This window comes from Lates calcarifer, linkage group LG6 (genome assembly GCF_001640805.2).
Source record: "Lates calcarifer isolate ASB-BC8 linkage group LG6, TLL_Latcal_v3, whole genome shotgun sequence".
Taxonomy (NCBI): Eukaryota; Metazoa; Chordata; class Actinopteri; family Centropomidae; genus Lates; species Lates calcarifer.
The window spans coordinates 26927087-26947585 of NC_066838.1; the positions used below are offsets into that span (position 1 = coordinate 26927087).

The window sequence follows — 20499 nt, forward strand, 5'->3', positions numbered from 1 at the left end:
TTCTCACCATCATGGAAAATCTTCTGTTGAATAAAATTCTCGATCTAAGCTTCTGAGTTCAAGACTAAATATATTTGAGTGTGGGACTGTTGGTCAAATTAAACAAGGAAACTGAGGATGTGAAGATGGACCGCGGAAAATTATAACACAAATATGAAATAATTGATTTTAAACTATTTTAATCCAATTTCTGGCAAAGAAACGAGGCACTTGATAAATGACTTATTTTGTTAAATACAGGAAAAAACATTAGCATCAATACAGAAAATCAACTGTCTGATCATCGCCAGAATTAAATTTCATATGACAACCCTCTTATACGAAATCCCCTCAGGAGTGGATCAGTACAGTCCAGAAAAGGAGAAACTCAGAAAAAGAAGAAACTCTACTACACTTCACTCAGCTCAACGTCAGAGGTCAGAGGAAATGTTGAAATGAAGTCAAACAGTAGATTTGACTGTAAAGACACAGCAGAGGTCAAGACATGGACTGATTCTCCAACCTATCAGAGGAGACACGGGTCTGTGGCTGGAAGATTTTGGTTCATTTAAATATCATTGATTTATTTGGTCCCTGATTAAATTCATGAATCTGGCTGATCAGCAGACCTCAGGCCTGCAGCTGCTGCAGAGTCTCCTCCAACCCTCAGTCAGCAGCTCCTGGTGAGACAACTGCATCAAAACTGATGGAGCAGTGACCTCTGGTGGTGAACCACAGTATGTGCTCATATAATATATACTGTATATAATGTGGTTGGATGGAGTTGATTTTTCACGGCTTTTTCACAGAGTCAAATGGGATTGTTAGCAGCCAATTTTACAATGCATTTGGAAATTATTCAGACGCCTTTTAAAAACATTTAGTTATGTTGTGGTTTCATGTTAATTGCAAAGACAACAATCTCTCTCTGAACGTGGAGAAGACGAAGGAGATTGTTGTGGACTTCAGGAGAGCACACCCAGCATGCCCCTCTGACCATCAACAGTGCTACTGTGGAGATGGTGAGCAGCACCCGGTTCCTGGGTGTGCACATCACAGAGGACGATCTGGACGATCAACACAGCATCACTGGCCAAGAAAGCTCAGCAGCGCCTCTACTTCCTCTGCAAACTGAGAAGAGCCAGATCCCCACCCTCCATCATGTGCACCTCCTTATGATATGCATCATCAGCTGTGAGACTTTATAGAAACAGGTGTGTATCTTTCAAAATCATGTCCAATCAATTAAATTTACCACAGGTGGACTCCAGTCAAGGTGTAGCAACATCTCAAAGATGATCAAGAGGAGGAATGGGAGGAACCTGAGCTGAATTTCAAGTGTCAAAGCAAAGGGTTTGAAGACTTATGTCAATGTGATATTTCAGTTTTTCCTTTTGCAAAAATCCTCTTGTTTTCTTTTTGTGATTGTGGCATTGAGTGTAGAATGATGAAGGAAAGAAATGTTGTTGTTTTTTTTTTTTTAACTTTAGCATGAGGCTACAACTTAACAAAATATGAGAAAATTGAAGGGATCTGAATACTTTCTGAATGTGCTGTATTCTTACCATTACAGGATATTTTGAGGCATATGGATATGAATAAAATAAATTTAGACGTTTTTAAGTTTTATCATTGCATTATTCACCTTTAAACATACTTTATGTTTATAAGTGAGATATATGCATTTCAGTTCCAGGTATTAGACATATGTCTAATATAGTACCTATTATCTTCTATGCATAGATTTAGTTCATGTTTCCCTTTAGAGAGCAGGATGCTGTTAAGGTCATGAACTTCTGAACTTAGTATAACCTTTCTTAGAAGCTGTCTGTGTAGAGCAGAGTGTGGTTTACCAGCTGAAGCCTTTCAGAGAGCAAAGCTTAAACTAAAAGTCTTCCACCACAGACTCAAATCTCAAAACTGACTTACATTCATCACGTTTCCATCTACAGAAAAATCATGCCACTAATTTAATGAAGTGAATGAAAAATGTCTATGATAACAAGATGATTTAAATCATATATTGAAACACCAATGACAGCCCAAACACCAGCAGAAACCTGACTCCCCCTGTCCTCCAAGAGAAACTCAAACCATGACAGCATTATAATGACAACCTGCCGCACAGAGACCTTAATTTGGTTTTTGTTTAAGTTTTCAACCTTGTTGAAATCTTTTCTCACTGGGCAGCCAGGTCTCTTAGTTTTTTCTCCAGACTCTGCTCTTATCACACAAAGAATTTCTATCAAAATCAACTTTTAATCAGTAGTAATTGCTCTAGTAAAGTTAAAAAGACAAAACCTATTTTACATTAAAGGCAAGACACAGTTATTTGTTTCTCAAATTTCACTGTGCTTTACTTAGAATATAAAATGCATCAAAACAAAATATAAAAGTAACAGAGAAAGAAATTAAAAAGAGTTCAATGGAAAATAACAAAAAAAGAAAAATACTATAAAAGTTTAAAAAAAAACTGTTTTGTGGAGAGTTCTTTTGTGCTCTCTTTAATGTTGGAAAACAAGATCATGGTCAACAAAACTCTCTGTTTTATGGTAAAAAAAATCTTTGTGTCCAAGTTATCACAGAGAGCTTCAGATCTTCTCACCTTTGGATGATAATTTGATGAAAGTTAAGCCTTTATTCACAGCATTAGACTGACTTAAAAATAAACTGGGAGCTGAAGGTCACAGGCTCAGCCGAGAAAACAGAAACCTTTAAATCAGTCATCACAACAGTTTTCTACAGTCAGTGAAACAGCATCATCACACTTTAAAGCTTCGTACAGGTGATGCTGTGGATGGGTAAATGAAAGGAAACTGTTCCTTTTTAGTAGTGGTTGCATCTCCTCTTTTTCTGGTGTAGATTGTGAGAACTGCAACTGATCACAGAATAAATACAGAGTTAATATTTGGCGACAATAACACATTAAGTTGACAATATTAATTTACAGAGGTGTAAACTTTTTTTAAATTCATACACATTGTTATTTTATTATGATATATTTATATATGATCTGATAAATTAAGAATACAATTTTATTTAATTGAATTCAATTCTCCTTTTTTCTATCATTGTTTTTTTCATATAGAAATTGAACTTGTAAGTGTTGCACAGACCACAGGTTGGTCTGGAATCATAGATACTTAGATGAATGGATAGGGATGGATGGATCTACCTTTTGTCTAAACCATGAAAATCACTGATAAGGATTTCCAGTCTCCTGCAAACAAAGTCACACAATTAATGATTTTTCATTTTCAGAAACTTCCTCAATTCACATGGATGGATGGATGGACTTACCTCCTGTCCCCCTTCATTAAGAGAGCTTCCTGTATCCTGCAAACAAAGTCACACAGTGAGTGATTTTTTTATTTTCATAAATTTCCTCAGTCCATATGGATGGATGGATGGATGGATGGTATAGTATAATTTTTCAACAGATATGTGATGAGCAGAAAGAATGAGGAGATATATTGAATTAACTGAGCAATGCTGCAGATGAATAGAATTAAGAATATGCTGTATGAATATGACATTATTAGTCATCATGTGATTTGATTTGAAGTAATAATGATGTATGTTAAAAGTCGCCACATTTAATAGTTGATAGTGTTCACTGCATGCAATGTATATCATGTATGGAATAAGCATATGTACGAGGGTCATTTAACAAATAAGGTGAATTTTTCAGTATAAGGACTTTTAATACAGATAGAGGCTTACTTTTTTAAATTTTTTTTTGTTTTACTTTTTTTTCACATGGATTTAATTTCTTTTGCAGATTAAAAAAAACTTTGAGTGTTTTGGCGATTAACAAAGATGGCCGACCAAAAAGCATGCTCCAGGATTGAACAGCGGTCAGTTATCAAGTTTTTGGTTGCTGAAGGGTGCAAACCCGTTGAAGTTCATAGGAGAATGTCAACTGTGTATGGTGCCACGTGTTTCAGCCAAAAAAATGTCTACAAGTGGGCTAAATTGTTTAAAGAAGGACGGAGCAGTGTTGAGGATGAAGGCAGGCCTGGGAGACCTACAGAAGTGAGGTCTCCTGAGGTGATTGAATCAGTCAATGACCTCATTCAGTCTGACAGAAGGGTGACAGTGGATGACATTGCAAGGACTTTGAGCTTATCTGTTGGGACAGCACACAAAATTGTCCATGATGACCTTGGCTACTCGAAGGTCAGCTGCCGGTGGGTGCCAAAGATGCTTACTGCAGAGCACAAACGGAGGAGGGTCGAGTTGTCCCAGCAGTGTCTTTCCCGCTATGAGAAGGATGATGATGAGTTTCTGAAGAAGGTGGTCACATGTGACGAGACATGGGTTTGGCACTATGAGCCTGAGTCTAAACGGCAGTCCATGGAGTGGAAGCACGTAGGCTCTCCAGTGAAGAAGAAGTTCAAGTCCCAGCGGTCCACTAGGAAGGTGATGCTCACCGTTTTTTGGGATATGCAAGGCCCAATCACCATTTCATTCCTTGAAAAAGGAAGCACTGTGAACAGTGCTAACTACTGTGAACTGCTGAGGCAGGTCAAGAAAGACATAAAGAACAAACGCAGGGGTCATCAGTCAAAAAGTGTCATCTTGCATCATGACAATGCAAGGCCTCACACAGCAGCCCAAACGGTGCAGACCATCAATGAGCTGGGCTGGGAACTGCTCCCTCATCCCCCTTATAGCCCAGACCTTGCCCCTTCAGACTTTCACCTGTTTGTTCCCTTCAAAGCGTTCACGAGAGGCACAAAGTTTGTAAGTGACGATGAAGTCAAAAGTGTTGTGAGCGACTGGCTGAGACATCAGTCCAAAGATTTTTACGCTGAGGGAATACGGAAGCTTGTGCACAGATGGGAAAAGTGTGTGACAGTGCTGGGAGACTACGTTGAAAAATAAAAAAAAGTAAGCTTCTATCTGTATTAGAAGTCCTTATACCGAAAAAGTCACCTTTTTTATTGAATGACCCTCGTATGTGTGAAGGAAAACATATAATTAAAAATAAATATTACAAGGAAGAACTGGGAAATAATGGTGTAAAATACAGAGAGACTGTGTTAAAGAAAAGCAGGACTGTGTCCAAAACATGTTTTTAGGGCCTTTCCAGCAACAGTAGCATTTTAGGGAAGAGCTAATGGTGTAATGTGATAAGATGACCAAGGATGGCATATAAGCTTAAACAATGTTCTAATGGGGTGATATTACAAGCCAATGAAAAGATCAAATAAGTGTGGAATACCACAGTCCAGAGAGGTATATAAGGAGAACACAAGCCATTTTTTTTTCTTTTTTTTTCCTTTTTTTTTAGTGGCCTCCTGAAAACAAAGTCACACAGTGAGTGATGTTTTTACTCTCAGAAATATCCTCAGTCCATATGGATAGATGGATCGATGGATAGACTTACCCCTGATTGTCCATCATTATTAGCACCTCCAGTGTTCTGCAAACAAAGTCACACAGTGAGTGATGTTTTCACTCTCAGAAATGTCCTCAGTCCATATGGATGGATGCGTGAATGGATGGATGGATGGATAGACTTACCCCTGATTGCCCACCATTATTAGTACCTTCAGTGTTCTGCAAACAAAGTCACACAGTGAGTGATGGTTTTATTCTCAGAAAGGTAAAGGAACAAACAGAATCCTCTCTGTGTTTTGGTTTTTCCTCTGTCATTCCTGTTTAGTGAGCTAAATGCTAACATTAGCAGCAGAACACCAACAGTCTCACAGTGATTATTCCAGCATCCTATTTCTCAGGTATGATCACCATCTTAGTTTGGCACTTTGACATGGCAACTTATTTACCACTGATGAAAATACAGCTAAGGTTTCTGGGAATGTCCATTCATCACCAGGGTAACATGAATGTTTGAGTATTTCATGTCAATGAATCAAAGTGAAAAGAAAATGACAAAGACTTATTAAGCTCATGTGCTTTCTCTTTACCTGGTTTTCTTTCTTTTCAATTTCTTCAATCAGGTCCATGCCATTATTAAAATAATTTTCCCACTCTCCGTCATTCAATTGGTCCAGTTTTTCAGTTGCTTTTTTTACCAAATGAGCTTTCAGTTTCTTTTCCCCCTCCTTCAAAATATTTTTGTAATAAAGAACTTTTCTGTTGCGACATGTTTTCCATACACATGCCATGAAAGCAACCACTATGATGGAACAGAGGAGCATAGACATGCCAATACGCTGAAAAAGAGGAAACAAAGATGGTTTTATTGTCAGCACAGAAGTTGATTTCAGTCATTTTTTTCTGTCATCTTGAGATTAAGATCCAGGAGAATTTCATGTAACACCTCTCCAAGAACACTGGACTCAGTTTGAGCTTTTTAGTTGAAGGTTGAGTTTCCTCAACCTGGAAACCAAATGGTTGTTCCTATTAATAGATCTATTATTCATTAATGTGGAAACCCATCTCTGCCAATGTGATGAAAAAATGAAAATGAAAAGATATAATCACTTAGCAGTGTCTTTTTCACACACTTTTTCTTATCATATTGGCTTTAATGCAGTCCCGGCCCTAACCAATCTGGCGCCCTAGGCAAGATTCTAGTTGGTGCCCCCCTTAAATTCCACTGCCAATTTACATTCACTCACACAAGAAACTAATATTTGTAGATGGACCAGGAGTGGGATTTAAATATCTAAACATCTGAAGAGAGAAGAGGAGTGTGTGACACCATTGGGTGTTACAGTCTAATAATTAAAAAGATGATTCCAAGAATAAAAATGAAAAACCTAAGAGATGCATGATGTTCACTGTACTGTACATGGATAATATACAATGGATTTTCTTCTGATGCAAATTAGATTAGATTCAATGTTATTGTCATTACAGTGAAATGCTGATTAGCAAAATGCAAAGAAGAAGTAAACTGCAGTATATTATTGCATATGGGAATGCTAAGTGATGAAGTATTAACATTAATGATGTGCACTTTAACACTGATGTAAAGTTTAACACTATAAACACACCTAAGACAGAATGAACTGTAACAGCAAACAACCCCCTCTCCCCCCTCTCCCCCTCTCTCTCTCCTTCTTAACCCAACCGGTCGAGGCAGATGGCCGCCCACCCTGAGTCCGGTTCTGCTCGAGGTTTCTGCCTCTTAAAGGAAGTTTTTCCTTGCCACTGTCGCCTAGTGCTTGCTCTTGGTGGGATTTGTTGGGTCTCTCTCTGTAAATACCTATTTTAAAGAGTACGGTCTAGACCTGCTCTATATGAAAAGTGCCTTGAGATGACTGTTGTTGTGATATGGCGCTATATAAATAAAATTGAATTGAATTGAATTGAACTAGGCTAACAACTATGATATAAAAGGGTGGAAAAGGAGTAGCATTTTGATTGACTATTACAAGCAGGGCAAACATTAGCTAACCAGATGTCAATAAAATGTAGACAAATGTACACCTGCTGAATACATCTACTCTTTACAAATTTCCCTGAGGAATGTAAGGTGGGAGAAGTAACCTACATTACTATTTTCCATAACGCTCAGCTGCAGTAACATTAAGTGACATTAAAACTAGCTATTCATTGATTAGCAAGTATAGCATGTTAGGCTAAAGGTTACTATTGTTCAAAAGCAAGTTAGCAAGCTAACGCTACACTCTGCTAGATAACTAATGCAATGCAACAGACAAATCATTTCATCACATTATCTTTGTCTCTGTTAACTCTCTCTCTGTTACGTTTATCCTCCTCTTTTGTTGATAACACTTTCTAGGGTCATGTCAGAAAACTCAACCAGAGAGCAGGCACAGTCTAATCAGCCCAAGGGAGGAGGCTTATGAAAGTATTATTATTATTACTATTATTTAATAGTCTTTGCCGTTCAGTTAAATTAATATGGACTTATTTTTTCATCTTAGGAAATAATTGCACCAACTAGTTTCAGGATAAGAATAGTAAAAGTTAGACTTTTTTCTCCCATTTGTGGTGCCCCCTGGATGGACGATGCCCTTAGCATTTGCCTATACTGCCTATGCCCCAGGCCAGCTCTGTTAAAACTAGTTAGTGCTAGTTAGTACTAGTTAGTGGTCCCTCTACAAATCAGTTTCTCATGTGAGTGAATGTAAATTGGCAGTGGAATTTACTGATGTAAGGGGGGCGCCACCTAAAATCTTGCCTAGGGCACCAGATTGGTTAGGGCCACGACTGAGTTTGAGTGTAAGAACAGTGAAAGTTACACTTTTTTTCTTCCCCCATTTGTGGCGCCCCCTGGATGGACGGCGCCATTAGCATTTGCCTATACTCCCTATGCCCCAGGCTCTGTCTAAATGGGCTTCAATACATCAATGATTTATTAATCATCACAGCAGCTTCCTTGAAACAGAACATTTATGTCCCAGATAAACAGGCTAATCTGATGTTAACAGTAACAGTGAAATAACACAGACTGGAATGATGTTTATAAAGAAAGAAAAACTCACCCTGGACTTGTTCTTCAGTCTAGCAATGATTTCTTGTTCCACAGCTGTTCTGTTGTTCTTCTCTTTGCAGGCTAACTGTGGATATTTTTCTGACTGATCGTTGTAACAGCAAACATACCAGTCTCCATCGATGAGCAAAGACATAACCCACAGCATACCTATGAAAATTGCCCTGAACATGTCATACGATAAAAGCCAGAAAAATCTGCTAAATCTCTTTCTGCATCCCTGTATACATTCCGTTTTACAGGTGCACGGACCGGTGCGCTGACTGGTGCATATATATTTCCAGATTCTACTAAATGACTTTTTCATCCAGAGTTGTAAAACAGATAAAATAAAAAATGGCAGAGTCACATATAACCAACAGTCAAGAGTTTGTTTTTGCCTGTTGCAAGCGCACTCTATATCCTGATGAAGCACATTATTGTAAACAAAAATCACTATAACTGCAACATAGGTGCTGAGCTGTTTGGCATCTAAATTTGAAGGAAACGATGACATCTCTGGAGCCAAGTCAATACCTGTTGAGAGCTGCTGCTTGTAATCTAATCTCTACATGTACTGAGAGGAAACTATACTATTTCAGTTTATAGCAGAGAGCTGGAGGGTGGAGTTTGAACTGTAAGTAGTGTGGAGTTTTTTTTTTCATTTCTACTTGCTTGTTGTCACGTTCTCTCTACACATGAAGGACTGGAAATCCTCTCTTTCCTGTGATAGTTTTGCTTCTTCTCTCTTCTGAAAATGTTCTCCCATGAACACAAATGCAATGCAACAACTGAATGGCTCTGGTTCTAGCACTGGTCTAGAAAATAAACTGCAAAGGTTTTTTCTACTAGTGACCTAATTTAAAAACTAAACTAAACCAAGAGAGCAGCCACTACTAAACCCAACCGGTTGAGGCAGATGGCCGCCCACCCTGAGTCCGGTTCTGCTCGAGGTTTCTGCCTCTTAAAGGAAGTTTTTCCTTGCCACAGTCTCCTAATGCTGCTCATGGTGGATCTGTTGGGTTTCTCTCTGTAAATTTTATAAGATAAAGAGTACGGTCTAGACCTGCTCTATATGTACAGTGCCTCAAGATAACTTCTGTTGTAAATTGGCGCTATATAAATAAAATTTGACTTGACTTCTTACTCTTACTCTCTCTCACTGACGTGACAGAATAGACCACAAATGATTGTGGTCAACCGGCTGAACACTGTCACATCTTGCAGGTGCTGACACCTCCCACTCTGAAGTGCACACAGTGTGAACAGCTTTTTGTTTGCTTGCTTGGTTTCCTTGAAAGTAATGGCCTAGTTGGTTTGAAGCTTGGTAAGATGAAATGCTGATGCACAAGTTGTAAAAGAAAAGCAAAAGAACAGCAGCAGCACACAAATGATACCAAAGAGCAGAAAGAAAAAACATTGAAATGGTTATATCATCACATCACTGTGTTCTTCTGACATTTCTACAGGTTAGAGAAGGAATAACACTCACCCATGACCTGTTTTTCAGTTCAGTGATGTTAGCTCTGTCCTCGTCAGTGATGCTCCCTGCAGATTTACAGGCTAACTGAGCCTGTTGTTCAGACTGATTGTTCATACAGAAAACAGCCGGTTGTTTTAATGCTCTGAAAAGAAGAAGAAGAAGAAGAAAAAGAAGAAGAAGAATATGGCAGTCAGGGTTAGAAGGCCTCAGATCTTTTCTTAATCAAGCCAGGAACCTCACAGGAACCAAATGTAGTTCCTGGTTCCTGTGGTTGAAACACAGGTTTAATTCCTGAGTTACTCGAAACATTCTTGGTCTCTGGAAAGTTCCCACGGTGAAAATGGCCTGTGTCATATTTTCAAATAACATTTCTATAAATTACATGGCTGCCTCCTGTTCAGACTGACCATTGAAAAATCCTAAAGTGCTTTTAACAGAAGTGATGGAGATGAAACCCTCAGTCCTTCTGTCAAATGTGTATTGAAGTTAATATCAGGCTTCACCTCTCCACATCAGTCAGATCAGGAGGATACTTTCCTTCTTTTTACTACCATCCTTCACCTGCTACTCAACAGGAAAACACAAACAGTCCATTTGACACTAAACAGGTTGTAACTCTGAAGGAAAACCACCTGATCTGACCTAAAGCTTTGGATGAACTTGTGACTGAGTTCTGAGGAGCTGCAGAACCTCCTAAAGTCAGTCAGGATAAAAAACATCACTTAATTACTGAGGGCAGGCAAGTGGGGTTTACTGTACTTTGTTATCTGTCAGTGATCATTGCATTGTGGGATTGTTAACAGCTAACAGTTTTATTATGACCATTTCTGGACATTTTGAGGCTGTACATGAAGATACATTTACACTGTCACAAAGTGTGTAGCAGCTGTAGAGTGACAGCTGATGTGTAAGTGAAGTTTATATTGTGGCTTTTCACAGTGATTAGAATATTTTCTGTTGAGGATGTTTGTAGGCACACCTGTGTACAGCTGTGGGTGATCAGGGAGTGTGCCGGATGTTACTGAGTAATTTAGAGGAATAACATCAGTGATTAAAGGTTCAGGCTGAAATGTCTGTACCAGTCTTTCCACTGAACACATCAGCTGATACACCTCTGGAGGAGAAGGTCGACTTTCAGAGAGTGAACCTTAAAACTCTTCCACCAAACAAACTGACTCACATTCATCACATATATCATGTATTGAAATACCAGTGATAGCTTAAACAGCAGCAGAAACCTGACTCTCCTTGTCCTCCAAAAGAAACTGAGACTGTGACCTGTCCAGCATTTCAATGAGTTTGTTCTCATCTCAACTTTACTTTGGTTTTTGTGGTTTTGGATTTTGTTTCAGTTTGGTTTCAGAAATCTTTTCTCATCAGGCAGCCAGGCCTCCAGACTCTGCTCTCATCACATTAAAATTAGATTTTAATAAACAGTTTAATCAGTAATTGTCACTAAACTCTAGAGTGAAAATGTTAAACTACACATTAAAATCAAGGTGAGTTTATTGGTGTAACACACTTTACATATAATATTAGATAAAATGTAAAAGTATAGAATAAAAATGTAAAGTAAATGTAAAAGTAACATAAGACAAAGTTTTAAAATCATTACAATAGAAATTAAAAAGAGTTCTTCAAGTTCCTCAAGCTAAAAACACACAGCTCATGGTTTTTTCACTCTGTAATATTTATGGATCAGTTTGCAAACAACATCAATAAAACTCTTGTAATGTAATGGTAAAAAAACGTAATGGTAGAAATATCAACTTTGAATTTTTACCAGTGTAGTTGTGCCCACTATAAAATGTATTACAGCATTTAACTTAAAATTCCTGGACAGTTCTTCACCTGTGATGAAGATTTTTAAACAGCAGGGAGCGCTCACTGTTCAGACACTGACAGCTGCAGATTCTCACCTTCCTGTTCACAGAGTTGCTGTTGTACCAAGTTATCACAGAGAGCTTCAGAGCTTTTCATTGTTGGATGATAATATGATGAACATTAAGCCTTTATTCACAGCATTAAACTGACTGGTAGAAAACTGGGAGCTGAAGGTCATGAAAACATGAACCAGGATGGAAACATTTCTTTAAACTGGTAATTTTCCACAGTCAGTGTCCAATGAGAAACAGCATCATTACAGATTAAAGCTTCATATATGTACAGGTGAATTATAGTCATCCAACATTTCTCAACAGTATGTTGTGGAAATGAAACTATCAAATGCTGCTTGTTACTGCACAGTATTTGATGTCCTCGGCTCATTATGTTGATAGGGCCTGCATTTCTAAATCTTCATCAGTATTCCCGGTGGCTGCAGATTGTGTCTGTCAGAAAAACACAACATCAGTCAGACAGAATCTCACATTGAACAGAATAAATACAGCGTTAATATTTGGAGACAATAACACATGAAGTTGACAATAATAAGTTACTAGACAATGAACTGTTTTTGAAATTCATACATACTGGTGACATAAAGAGAAACTGAGGAACACCTTGAAGGTAGAAAGGTAAAGGAACAAACAGAATCCTCTCTCTGTGTTTTGGTTTTTCCTAACATTCCTAGCTAGTGAGCTAAATGCTAACATCAGCAGCAGAACACCAACAGTCTCACAGTGATAATTCCAGCATGTTAATATCAGTTAGGTTTGAGAAATAGTTTGGCTCTTTAAGATCGTAACTTGAGCTGATTACCACTGATGAAAACACAGCTGAGGTTTGTGAGAATGTCATTAGTTTTCCTACTGATGGTGCTACAGAGGAGCTCAGAGGACTCAACATGATTCATCATCAGGAGAACATGAATGTGATGATAACATGGAAATGACTCATGAAACTCAACATGGACCAAACAGGTGCCGATTCTTTACCTGGTTTTCTGCCTTTACAACTTCTTTAATCAGCTTATCAGCAGCACCAAAACATTCTTTCCAATTTTTGTCACTATTTTTGCAGAACTTTTCAGTCAGCTTTTCAGTTGCTTTTGATCTCAAATGATCTTTCAGTGCCTTTTCCTCCTCCTTCAAAATCAGTTTGTAATACAGAACTTTTTTGTTGCAACATCTCCTCAATCCACCTGCCGTTACAGCAGCCACAAAGAGGGAACAGAGGAGTATAGAGACGCCAAAAACCTGAGAAAGAGGAGACAAAAAATGGTTTTATAATGAGCACAGAAGCTGAGTAACAGCTGGGGTGAGAGTAATTTCATAACACTGCAGAGCTGTAGTCCTTTCAGAGAACACGGGACTCAGTTTCATTAAACTCTTAAACTTCTACCAGCACCAATTTCTGAATAGGCAGCATTTATAAAGACTTTATAAACTGTAGTTATTGGATGTTATATGTTATGTTAGAAACCTAATAAGGTCTTCTCACTCAAAGAGCTAGGGAATAAAAACAATGTGTTGATTTTCCACAACCTGGGAAGTTGTTCTTATATATAACATAATGAATCTATAAAGCATTAGTATGAAGGTCTACTTTAAATAATGACACATTATCTCATCATTAGTTTAATAAAGTGTCTCAATATGATCACTTAACAGTGTTGTTATGATCACATTAGCTGAAATGGACTTCAATACATTAGTAAATGATTTATTAATTATTAATAAAGCTATTAATTAAAGCTTATACACACTGTATATACACTGTTGTGTTCATAATCTTCTCATTCAATGAACACTGACTGAATGACCTGAGAAAATCATCCTGAGATAAAAAAACTTTTCATTTTCTTGAGTTAATAATTATTACATTATCTTGAGAAAATTAACTTTTGTTTTTCCAGTATAATTATTTTGTTATCGCAAGAAAACAAGATGATCTCAGGATAAGGAATAACAAAAAACTGTTGTCAGCATTACTACTTACTGTTACCAGCCATGTATCAATGTATGTTTTATAAAGGTTAAATAAAAAATGAATAATTAAAAAAAATGACTATGTTCAGATACACAGACTGATCTGATGAAACAGTGAAATAACACAGACTGTAATGATGAAGATAAAGAAAGAAAAACTCACCCAGGACTTGTTCTTCAGTCTAGCGATGGTTTGTTGTTCCTCAGCTGTTCTGTTCTTGTCTTTGCAGGCTAACTGTGGATATTCTTCTGACTTATCATTGAAGCAGCAAACATACCAATGGCCATCGACAAGCAAAGAAACAACCCACAGCGAACCTATGAAAGCTGCCTTGATTATGTGATAAAGTAAAACACAGATATATCTGCAGAACTTGTTGCAGCATTGACTGGTGCATGCATATCTCCAGATTTTCTGAAATGTCCTGTCAGTCCAGAGCTTTAAAACAAATAAAACATAAAATGGCAGAATCATGTACAACCAGCAGTAAAGAGTTTGTTTTTGCTTGTTACAAGCACACTCCAAATCTTTTCCAAGCACATTATTGTAAACAAAGATCACTATGATTGTAATATAGGTGCCGAGTTTTTTGAAAATAGATTCTGGAGGAACTGCTACTGTCTTTGGGGCCATGTTGGTATCTGCTGAGAGCTGCTGCCCTGTAATCTACATGCACTGAGAGGAAACCATTTATAGAAGAGAGCTGAAGAGTGGGGATTACCTGCAAAGGGGTTGTTAGAGGGTTTGCGTGCGGTTGTCATGTATAAAAAAATACTACACTGCTCTGAGTTGTCACGTTCTCTGTAAGAATGAAGAACTGTGAATCTTCTGTTTCCTGTCATAGGTTTTGCTTCTTTTTCTCAGATCTCCTTTCTTTTCCTTCCTTGTCTTCCACTGAACATAAATGCAGTGCAACACTTAGGGGACTGAGAGGCTCTGGTTCTAAAACTGGTCTTGAAAATACATTTCAAAAGTTTTACAAACAATGACTAAACCAAGAGAGCAGCCACTACATGCTGCTGAACGTTTTCATCCGAGTACAGTGCATCAAATTCAGTTACAGCACTATTTTCAGTTGGTCGGCTGAGTATGACTTTCATTGGTTGTTGTTCTTTCAAAATAAATCAGTACATGCTTGCAGCTCAATCCAATTTATTTCATGCTGAACAGAATAGCCTTATAAAAACTGACATTTTGACAGTTTTGCACACTCATACAGAGTTCAGCCATATACTGAGTTTTTACCTAGTCCTGTTTATGTGTGAACCCAACACAATCCTGATGCATCTCAGCTGAAGAGTTAGTTTGTGTTACCCTGTCATGCAGTTGTTGTTACCATAGTGACAGTTTGCTTGTTTATTCTGATTTCATATGAGAGCACTTCTGTTTGACCAGTGTGACCAGATGAGACCTGAACCTGAACGTCATTATCAACAGCCCAATGTGTCGGGTTCTGACAGGTGCTGTACCCACTCTCCAGTGTGGCCGGGGCTAGCTGGTTAGCATGCTAACCTTAGTAGAAGAAAAGAAGTGATGTGAGTAGAAGCAAGAGTTAATGTTAGTTTTGCTTTCCACCGCTGGAGACAGCTCTTGGTGAGCAATGAAGTAAACAGCTGTTAATGCTAATGTTAGCTATGTAACAACAGCAAAACATACCCATAGCACCTTTAATTCTTTCAAGTGCAACACGCACCAAACAGCTCAGTATCAGATCGTATTCAGCAGCACCTGCAGATCAGGTGAACAGTGGCTCATTCATCTGTAAACATCTACAACCAGTTAAATTAAGACATGTTGATCAGACATGTTTTCTTCTTGTATTGAGTGAAATGGAGACACACACAAGAGTCTGTCTTAATCACTAAATATCCAAATCTGAGGTAACACTGTCAAGATGGTGTGAAGTACAGTGACAGGATGTGATCAGAGTTACATTCACACGCAGCTTTTCACATAGGGAGGAAACTGTTGACGTGACCTAATGACTGTGGTTGAACGGCTGAAAAATTTTTGTTTCTTCTTTCATACTTTCAAAACCTCTGGGTTTGACTGCTGCTACCCAAAAAAGCCTACAACATGCTCAAAACAGAGCAGCTCATGTACAGATGAAGACCACATGGAGAGGACATGTAACACCTGTTTTAAAGTCACTGCACTGGTTGTCTTTCAGTTTCAGAATTGATTTTAAGATTCTCTTACTGATGTGACAGAATAAACTACAGGTGATAATGGTCAACTGGCTGAATATCATCGTGTCTTGCAGGTGCTGACATCTCCAACTCTGAAGTGCACAACTTCATATCACTCTATATTTTTTTACTGTAGGTAATGGTGCCTATTGGTTTGAGCAGATCAAATCTATTATCTGATGAAAATGAATATGATTAGTTGGTTTGGTAAAGTGAAATGCTGATGCAAAATTTGAAAAATAAATGCAAAAAACAGCATCAGCACACAAATGATACCAAAGAACAAAAAGCCAATAACCTTTAAAAAAAATAGAGAGATAAACAGCCCCATTACCCCATAGAGACTGTGTCTGCCCCCCGACCATTTAAATTAAATTAAACTAAATCGAAGGTCAACAAAAGAGGAGTTAGTCACAATAATCTAATAAAAATCAGCACAGCCAACTCAAATGTTCAGCAAAATAAAATAATTAAATGTGGATTACTCAATATCAGATCTCTCTCATCCAAAGCTGTACTAGTAAATGATTTGATATCAAATCACCATCTTGATCTATTCTGTCTGACTGAAACCTGGCTGTGTCAGGATGAGTATGTCAGCCTGAATGAATCCACCCCCCCTCCCCCAGTCATGTTAATACTCACATTCCCCGAGACACTGGCCGTGGAGGTGGAGTCGCAGCCATTTTCAACTCCACTTTACTAATTAACCCTAAACCTAAACTCAATTATAATTCATTTGAAAGTCTTGTTCTTAGCCTGTCCCATCCAAGGTGGAAAACATTAAAGCCAGTTCTATTTGTTGTAGTGTACCGTCCTCCTGGTCCATACTCTGATTTCTTGTCTGAATTTTCAGAGTTCCTGTTGAGTTTGGTTCTTAAAATAGATAAAGTTATTATTGTAGGCGACTTCAATATTCATGTTGATGTCAACAATGACAGCCTTAGCTCTGCTTTTTCCTCATTACTAGACTGTATTGGCTTCTCTCAGTGTGTAAATAAACCCACTCACTGTTTCAGTCATCTTCTTTTAGCTTATGGTATTGATATTGAACATGTAACAGTCTTCCCACAGAATCCTGTTCTATCAGACCACTTTTTAATCACTTTCGAATTCATATTGCTGGATTATGTATTATCAGCAAAAACATCCTGACTAGAAATATTTCCGATAATGCAGTAGTTAAATTCAAGGAAATGATTCCCACTAACTTAGGTCCAGTGCCTCATCTTAATTTAGCAGAAGCTACTCCCTCCCAGCTTGATCATCTTGTAGACTGTTGCAGACTCACTACGTACAACTTTAGATTCCATCGCCCCCCTAAAAATGAAAACAATAAAGAGAAAGAGGCAAGCTCCATGGTTCAACTCCCAAACCCGTTCACTGAAACAAACAGCACGTAGGCTTGAAAGAGTGTGGTGTTCCACCAAACTGGAAGAATCCCACTTATCCTGGCAGGATAGTGTCAAAAGATATAAAAAGACCCTCTGTACCTATTACTCATCATTAATAGAGGATAATAAGAAGAACCCCAGGTTTCTTTTCAGCACTGTAGCCAGGCTGACAGAGAGTCACAGCTCTATAGATCGACACATCCCTATAACCCTCAGCAGCAATGATTTTATGAACTTTGAAAATTGCAATGACTGCGACGTAGATCCAGAACTTTCCACAGATCAGACTCATCTGTAGCGTCTCCATCTCTGATGTGCAGCTGGCATCAGCTGACAACCTGCAGCTTATACCCTCTGAAACTCATCACGCACACAAAACCATGGATTTCCTGTTTTTTCTTTAAGGAAGTCTGCTGTGTATGTTGGACAGGAAATGAACTGTGGAAAACTGTTGTCCATGTATCTACTGTAACAGCAGACACATGGACTTCTTTGTTCAGGACAGAAACAGAAACTGTGCAGTCAGTGACAGTCTGGTGCAGGTTTCTGTGAGGTTTATTATCTATTGCATTAATAAGACATGAACACAGTGTGATTAAAACACAGTGATACAAGTTTGATGAACAAACTATAAAACTTTATAAACTTAAGAATTTTAATATAATTCCTATATATCCTATACATAGTTAAAAATGTTATGATTCCATGTGATTGGCTTGTTCATTATATTGTAGACACAAAAGTTTAATGAAGAAAATCTAAAGATAAAATGACTTGTGTTTCCTGTAAATTAAAAACTCAATCATCATCATTTTATTTAATCATGTTTTGATGCTCTCAGCTGATCAGACTCATCTATGATCTTCGTATCTTCACTCATCAACACTTTTATCTTGTTGTTCTCGGTCGGTGTTTGCAGAGGGTTCTGAGCCGGTTGTTTTAACGCTCTGAAAATAAGATGATGATGATGATGGCAGTCAGTGTTAGAAGCACTCAGATCTCTCTTTCTCTTCTTTCAAATCAAGCCAGGAACCTCACAGGAACTAAATTTAGTTCCTGGTTCCTGTGGTTGAAACAGGTTTAGTTCTCTCTTAGGAAAGTTCCCAAAAAAAACCCTGATGCAGCAGTGACCTCCAGTGACGTTTGTATAAATTACATGCAGCTGCGAGGACAAAGTAATAATTTGTCAAGTCTGTCTTAATACACAAGTCAGGTGTCTATATAAAGATTAAAACAGATTTTTCTTGCTGTGTATAAAATATCCTGTTTGTTCATGTTAGCACAAAAACCTCTGAACGTCGAGCAGAAAATATTCTATGTTTAATTAAACTGAAGGTTCTATGAGGAATATTTAGCTGAGTAAATAATGTATAATTGATTCTTTACCTGCGCTCTCTCTGCTCGTGTCCCTCACTCAGGTTCAGAAACAGTCGGTTCAGTAGACGCTTGAATCAGTTCTTCAGCAACATCAAAACACTCCTCCCATCGTTCATGACGGATTCTGTTCTCCATTCCCTTTGTCAGCTTTTCCTTCGCATGTTTCCTCAATATCTCTCTCAGCACGTTCTTCTCCTCTTTCAAAATCAGTTTGTAAAATAACCTTTTCCTTTCACATCTTGAACGTTTCCTCCATCCACATGACGACCAGAGGGCCGGCACACAAATGATACAGAAGAGCAGAAAGGAGCCGATAACCTGAAAAAATAGACATCAGACTGGTTGTACCATCACATGTCACTGTGTTCCTTTAACAATTCTACAAGTTAAAGAAGGAAAAACACTCACCCATGACCTGTTTTTCAGTTCAGTGATGTTAGCTCTGTCCTCGTCAGTGATGCTCCCTGCAGATTTACAGGCTAACTGAGCCTGTTGTTCAGACTGATCGTTCATACAGCAAACATACCAGTCTCCATTGATGAAAACACACACCATCCACAGCAGACCAATGAAAGCTGCCTTGATAATGTGACGGAGGGCAGAGCCCAGAAAACTGCAGGTGTGAGGCCAGTCTCTGCCTCCAGATGAACACAGGTGTCTACAGACTCTCTGAAATGACTTGTCTGTCCACAGGAGGAACACAGACGTTATAAAAACTGGCAGAACCAGGTACAAGTTACAGTTAAAGGCTTGTGGTTTGCAAGTGCATTCAAAGTTGCTGCCAAGCAAGATAAAAATCGCAATGACTGCGACGTAGATCCAGAACTTTCCACAGACCAGACTCGTCTGTAGCGTCTCCATCTCTGATGTGCAGCTGGCATCAGCTGACAACCTGCAGCTTATACCCTCTGAAACTCATCACGCACACAAAACCATGGATTTCCTGTTTTTTCAAGAAGTTGGCTGTGCGTGTTGGACAGGCCCAGTGTGGACAGAGTTATGTGAAACACAGAACACAACCTTATTTGTTGGGTTTCATGACTGATAGGATAATTTAAGTCTCAGGAAGACAGTAAACAAAATCTCTCCCCACTCCCCCACCATACATTCCTGCATGTACAGGATTTCTAATTTTTTGAAAGGGTCTGTATAAATTACAGCAACCTGCTCTGTGGGACTGTTGTAGTGCTCATAGCATTGATTTATTTTGTTTTTTAGTTGATAATTTTGAGAGCACTACACAGAGCATTCATTACAATAAATGATGCACAATATACTAACTAGAGAATGATAGCAGTAATATTTGTATTCAGAACTCAGTGATATATGAAATCTATTCCAATAATTCAAATGTTTTGTTTTAGCACAAAGTGTACAAGGTCAACATCATGAAAATCGGGCACAAAAATGTTTTTTCTATAAACCCAGATGAGAGCTGAAGTGAACTGAAGTGGTGGTTGATTGGCTTTTGACTGTATTTAGTTCACTTTCTGTGTATGTATAAAGTTGTATATTGCTCTTATGTTAATATTTTTTATTACATTGTCATGTTTATACTTTTGTGTATATTTTTTATAACCTTATCTTGTTTTTATTTTTGTCCTCACTTGTATTTATGTCTTTCTAACTTTTTCAATCACTTATGCTGCTGCAACAATGTAAATTGTGGACTAATAAAGGATTATCTTATCTTCAGTATCTCTACATGAAACACAACCACTACAACTGTTCTTGTCAGAGAGCTTGACCTTTTCCCAAGCTACAGAATAAGACGACTGTAACAAGAGTTCAGTT

General features: G+C 38.1%; 1 protein-coding gene and 2 long non-coding RNA genes across 3 annotated transcripts; all 3 read right to left on the reverse strand.

The window, feature by feature from the left end:
- Positions 1–2336: 2336 nt before the first annotated feature.
- On the reverse strand, positions 2337–9516 carry LOC108879739 (uncharacterized). Its single transcript, XM_018671133.2, has 7 exons — positions 8406–9516; positions 5913–6161; positions 5509–5544; positions 5372–5407; positions 3280–3315; positions 3155–3199; positions 2337–2857 (listed from the first exon to the last, which is right to left on the reverse strand). The coding sequence occupies exons 1-6, from the start codon at positions 8907–8909 to the stop codon at positions 3176–3178; spliced, it is 885 nt and encodes a 294-aa protein (XP_018526649.1). The 5' UTR covers positions 8910–9516; the 3' UTR covers positions 2337–2857; positions 3155–3175.
- Positions 9517–11363: 1847 nt separating this feature from the next.
- On the reverse strand, positions 11364–14501 carry LOC108879741 (uncharacterized). The gene is made up of 3 exons (XR_001960389.2): positions 13908–14501; positions 12752–13012; positions 11364–12205 (listed from the first exon to the last, which is right to left on the reverse strand). It is a non-coding gene; the product is annotated as an uncharacterized LOC108879741 (long non-coding RNA).
- Positions 14502–17867: 3366 nt separating this feature from the next.
- Positions 17868–19616, reverse strand: LOC108879740 (uncharacterized). Its single transcript, XR_001960388.2, has 3 exons — positions 19114–19616; positions 18715–19023; positions 17868–18275 (listed from the first exon to the last, which is right to left on the reverse strand). It is a non-coding gene; the product is annotated as an uncharacterized LOC108879740 (long non-coding RNA).
- Positions 19617–20499: the final 883 nt, after the last annotated feature.

Bases quoted from the DNA above. Each gene is read 5' to 3' on its own strand.
- LOC108879739 (XM_018671133.2), bottom strand. From the start codon at position 8,909: ATGTCATCGTTTCCTTCAAATTTAGATGCCAAACAGCTCAGCACCTAT. The intron at 6,162-8,405 runs GTGAGTTTTTCT...CCTCTTTTTCAG, and splicing joins GACTGAAGAACAAGTCCAGG to CGTATTGGCATGTCTATGCT. The intron at 3,200-3,279 runs GTAAGTCCATCC...CTTTGTTTGCAG, and splicing joins TTAATGAAGGGGGACAGGAG to GAGACTGGAAATCCTTATCA.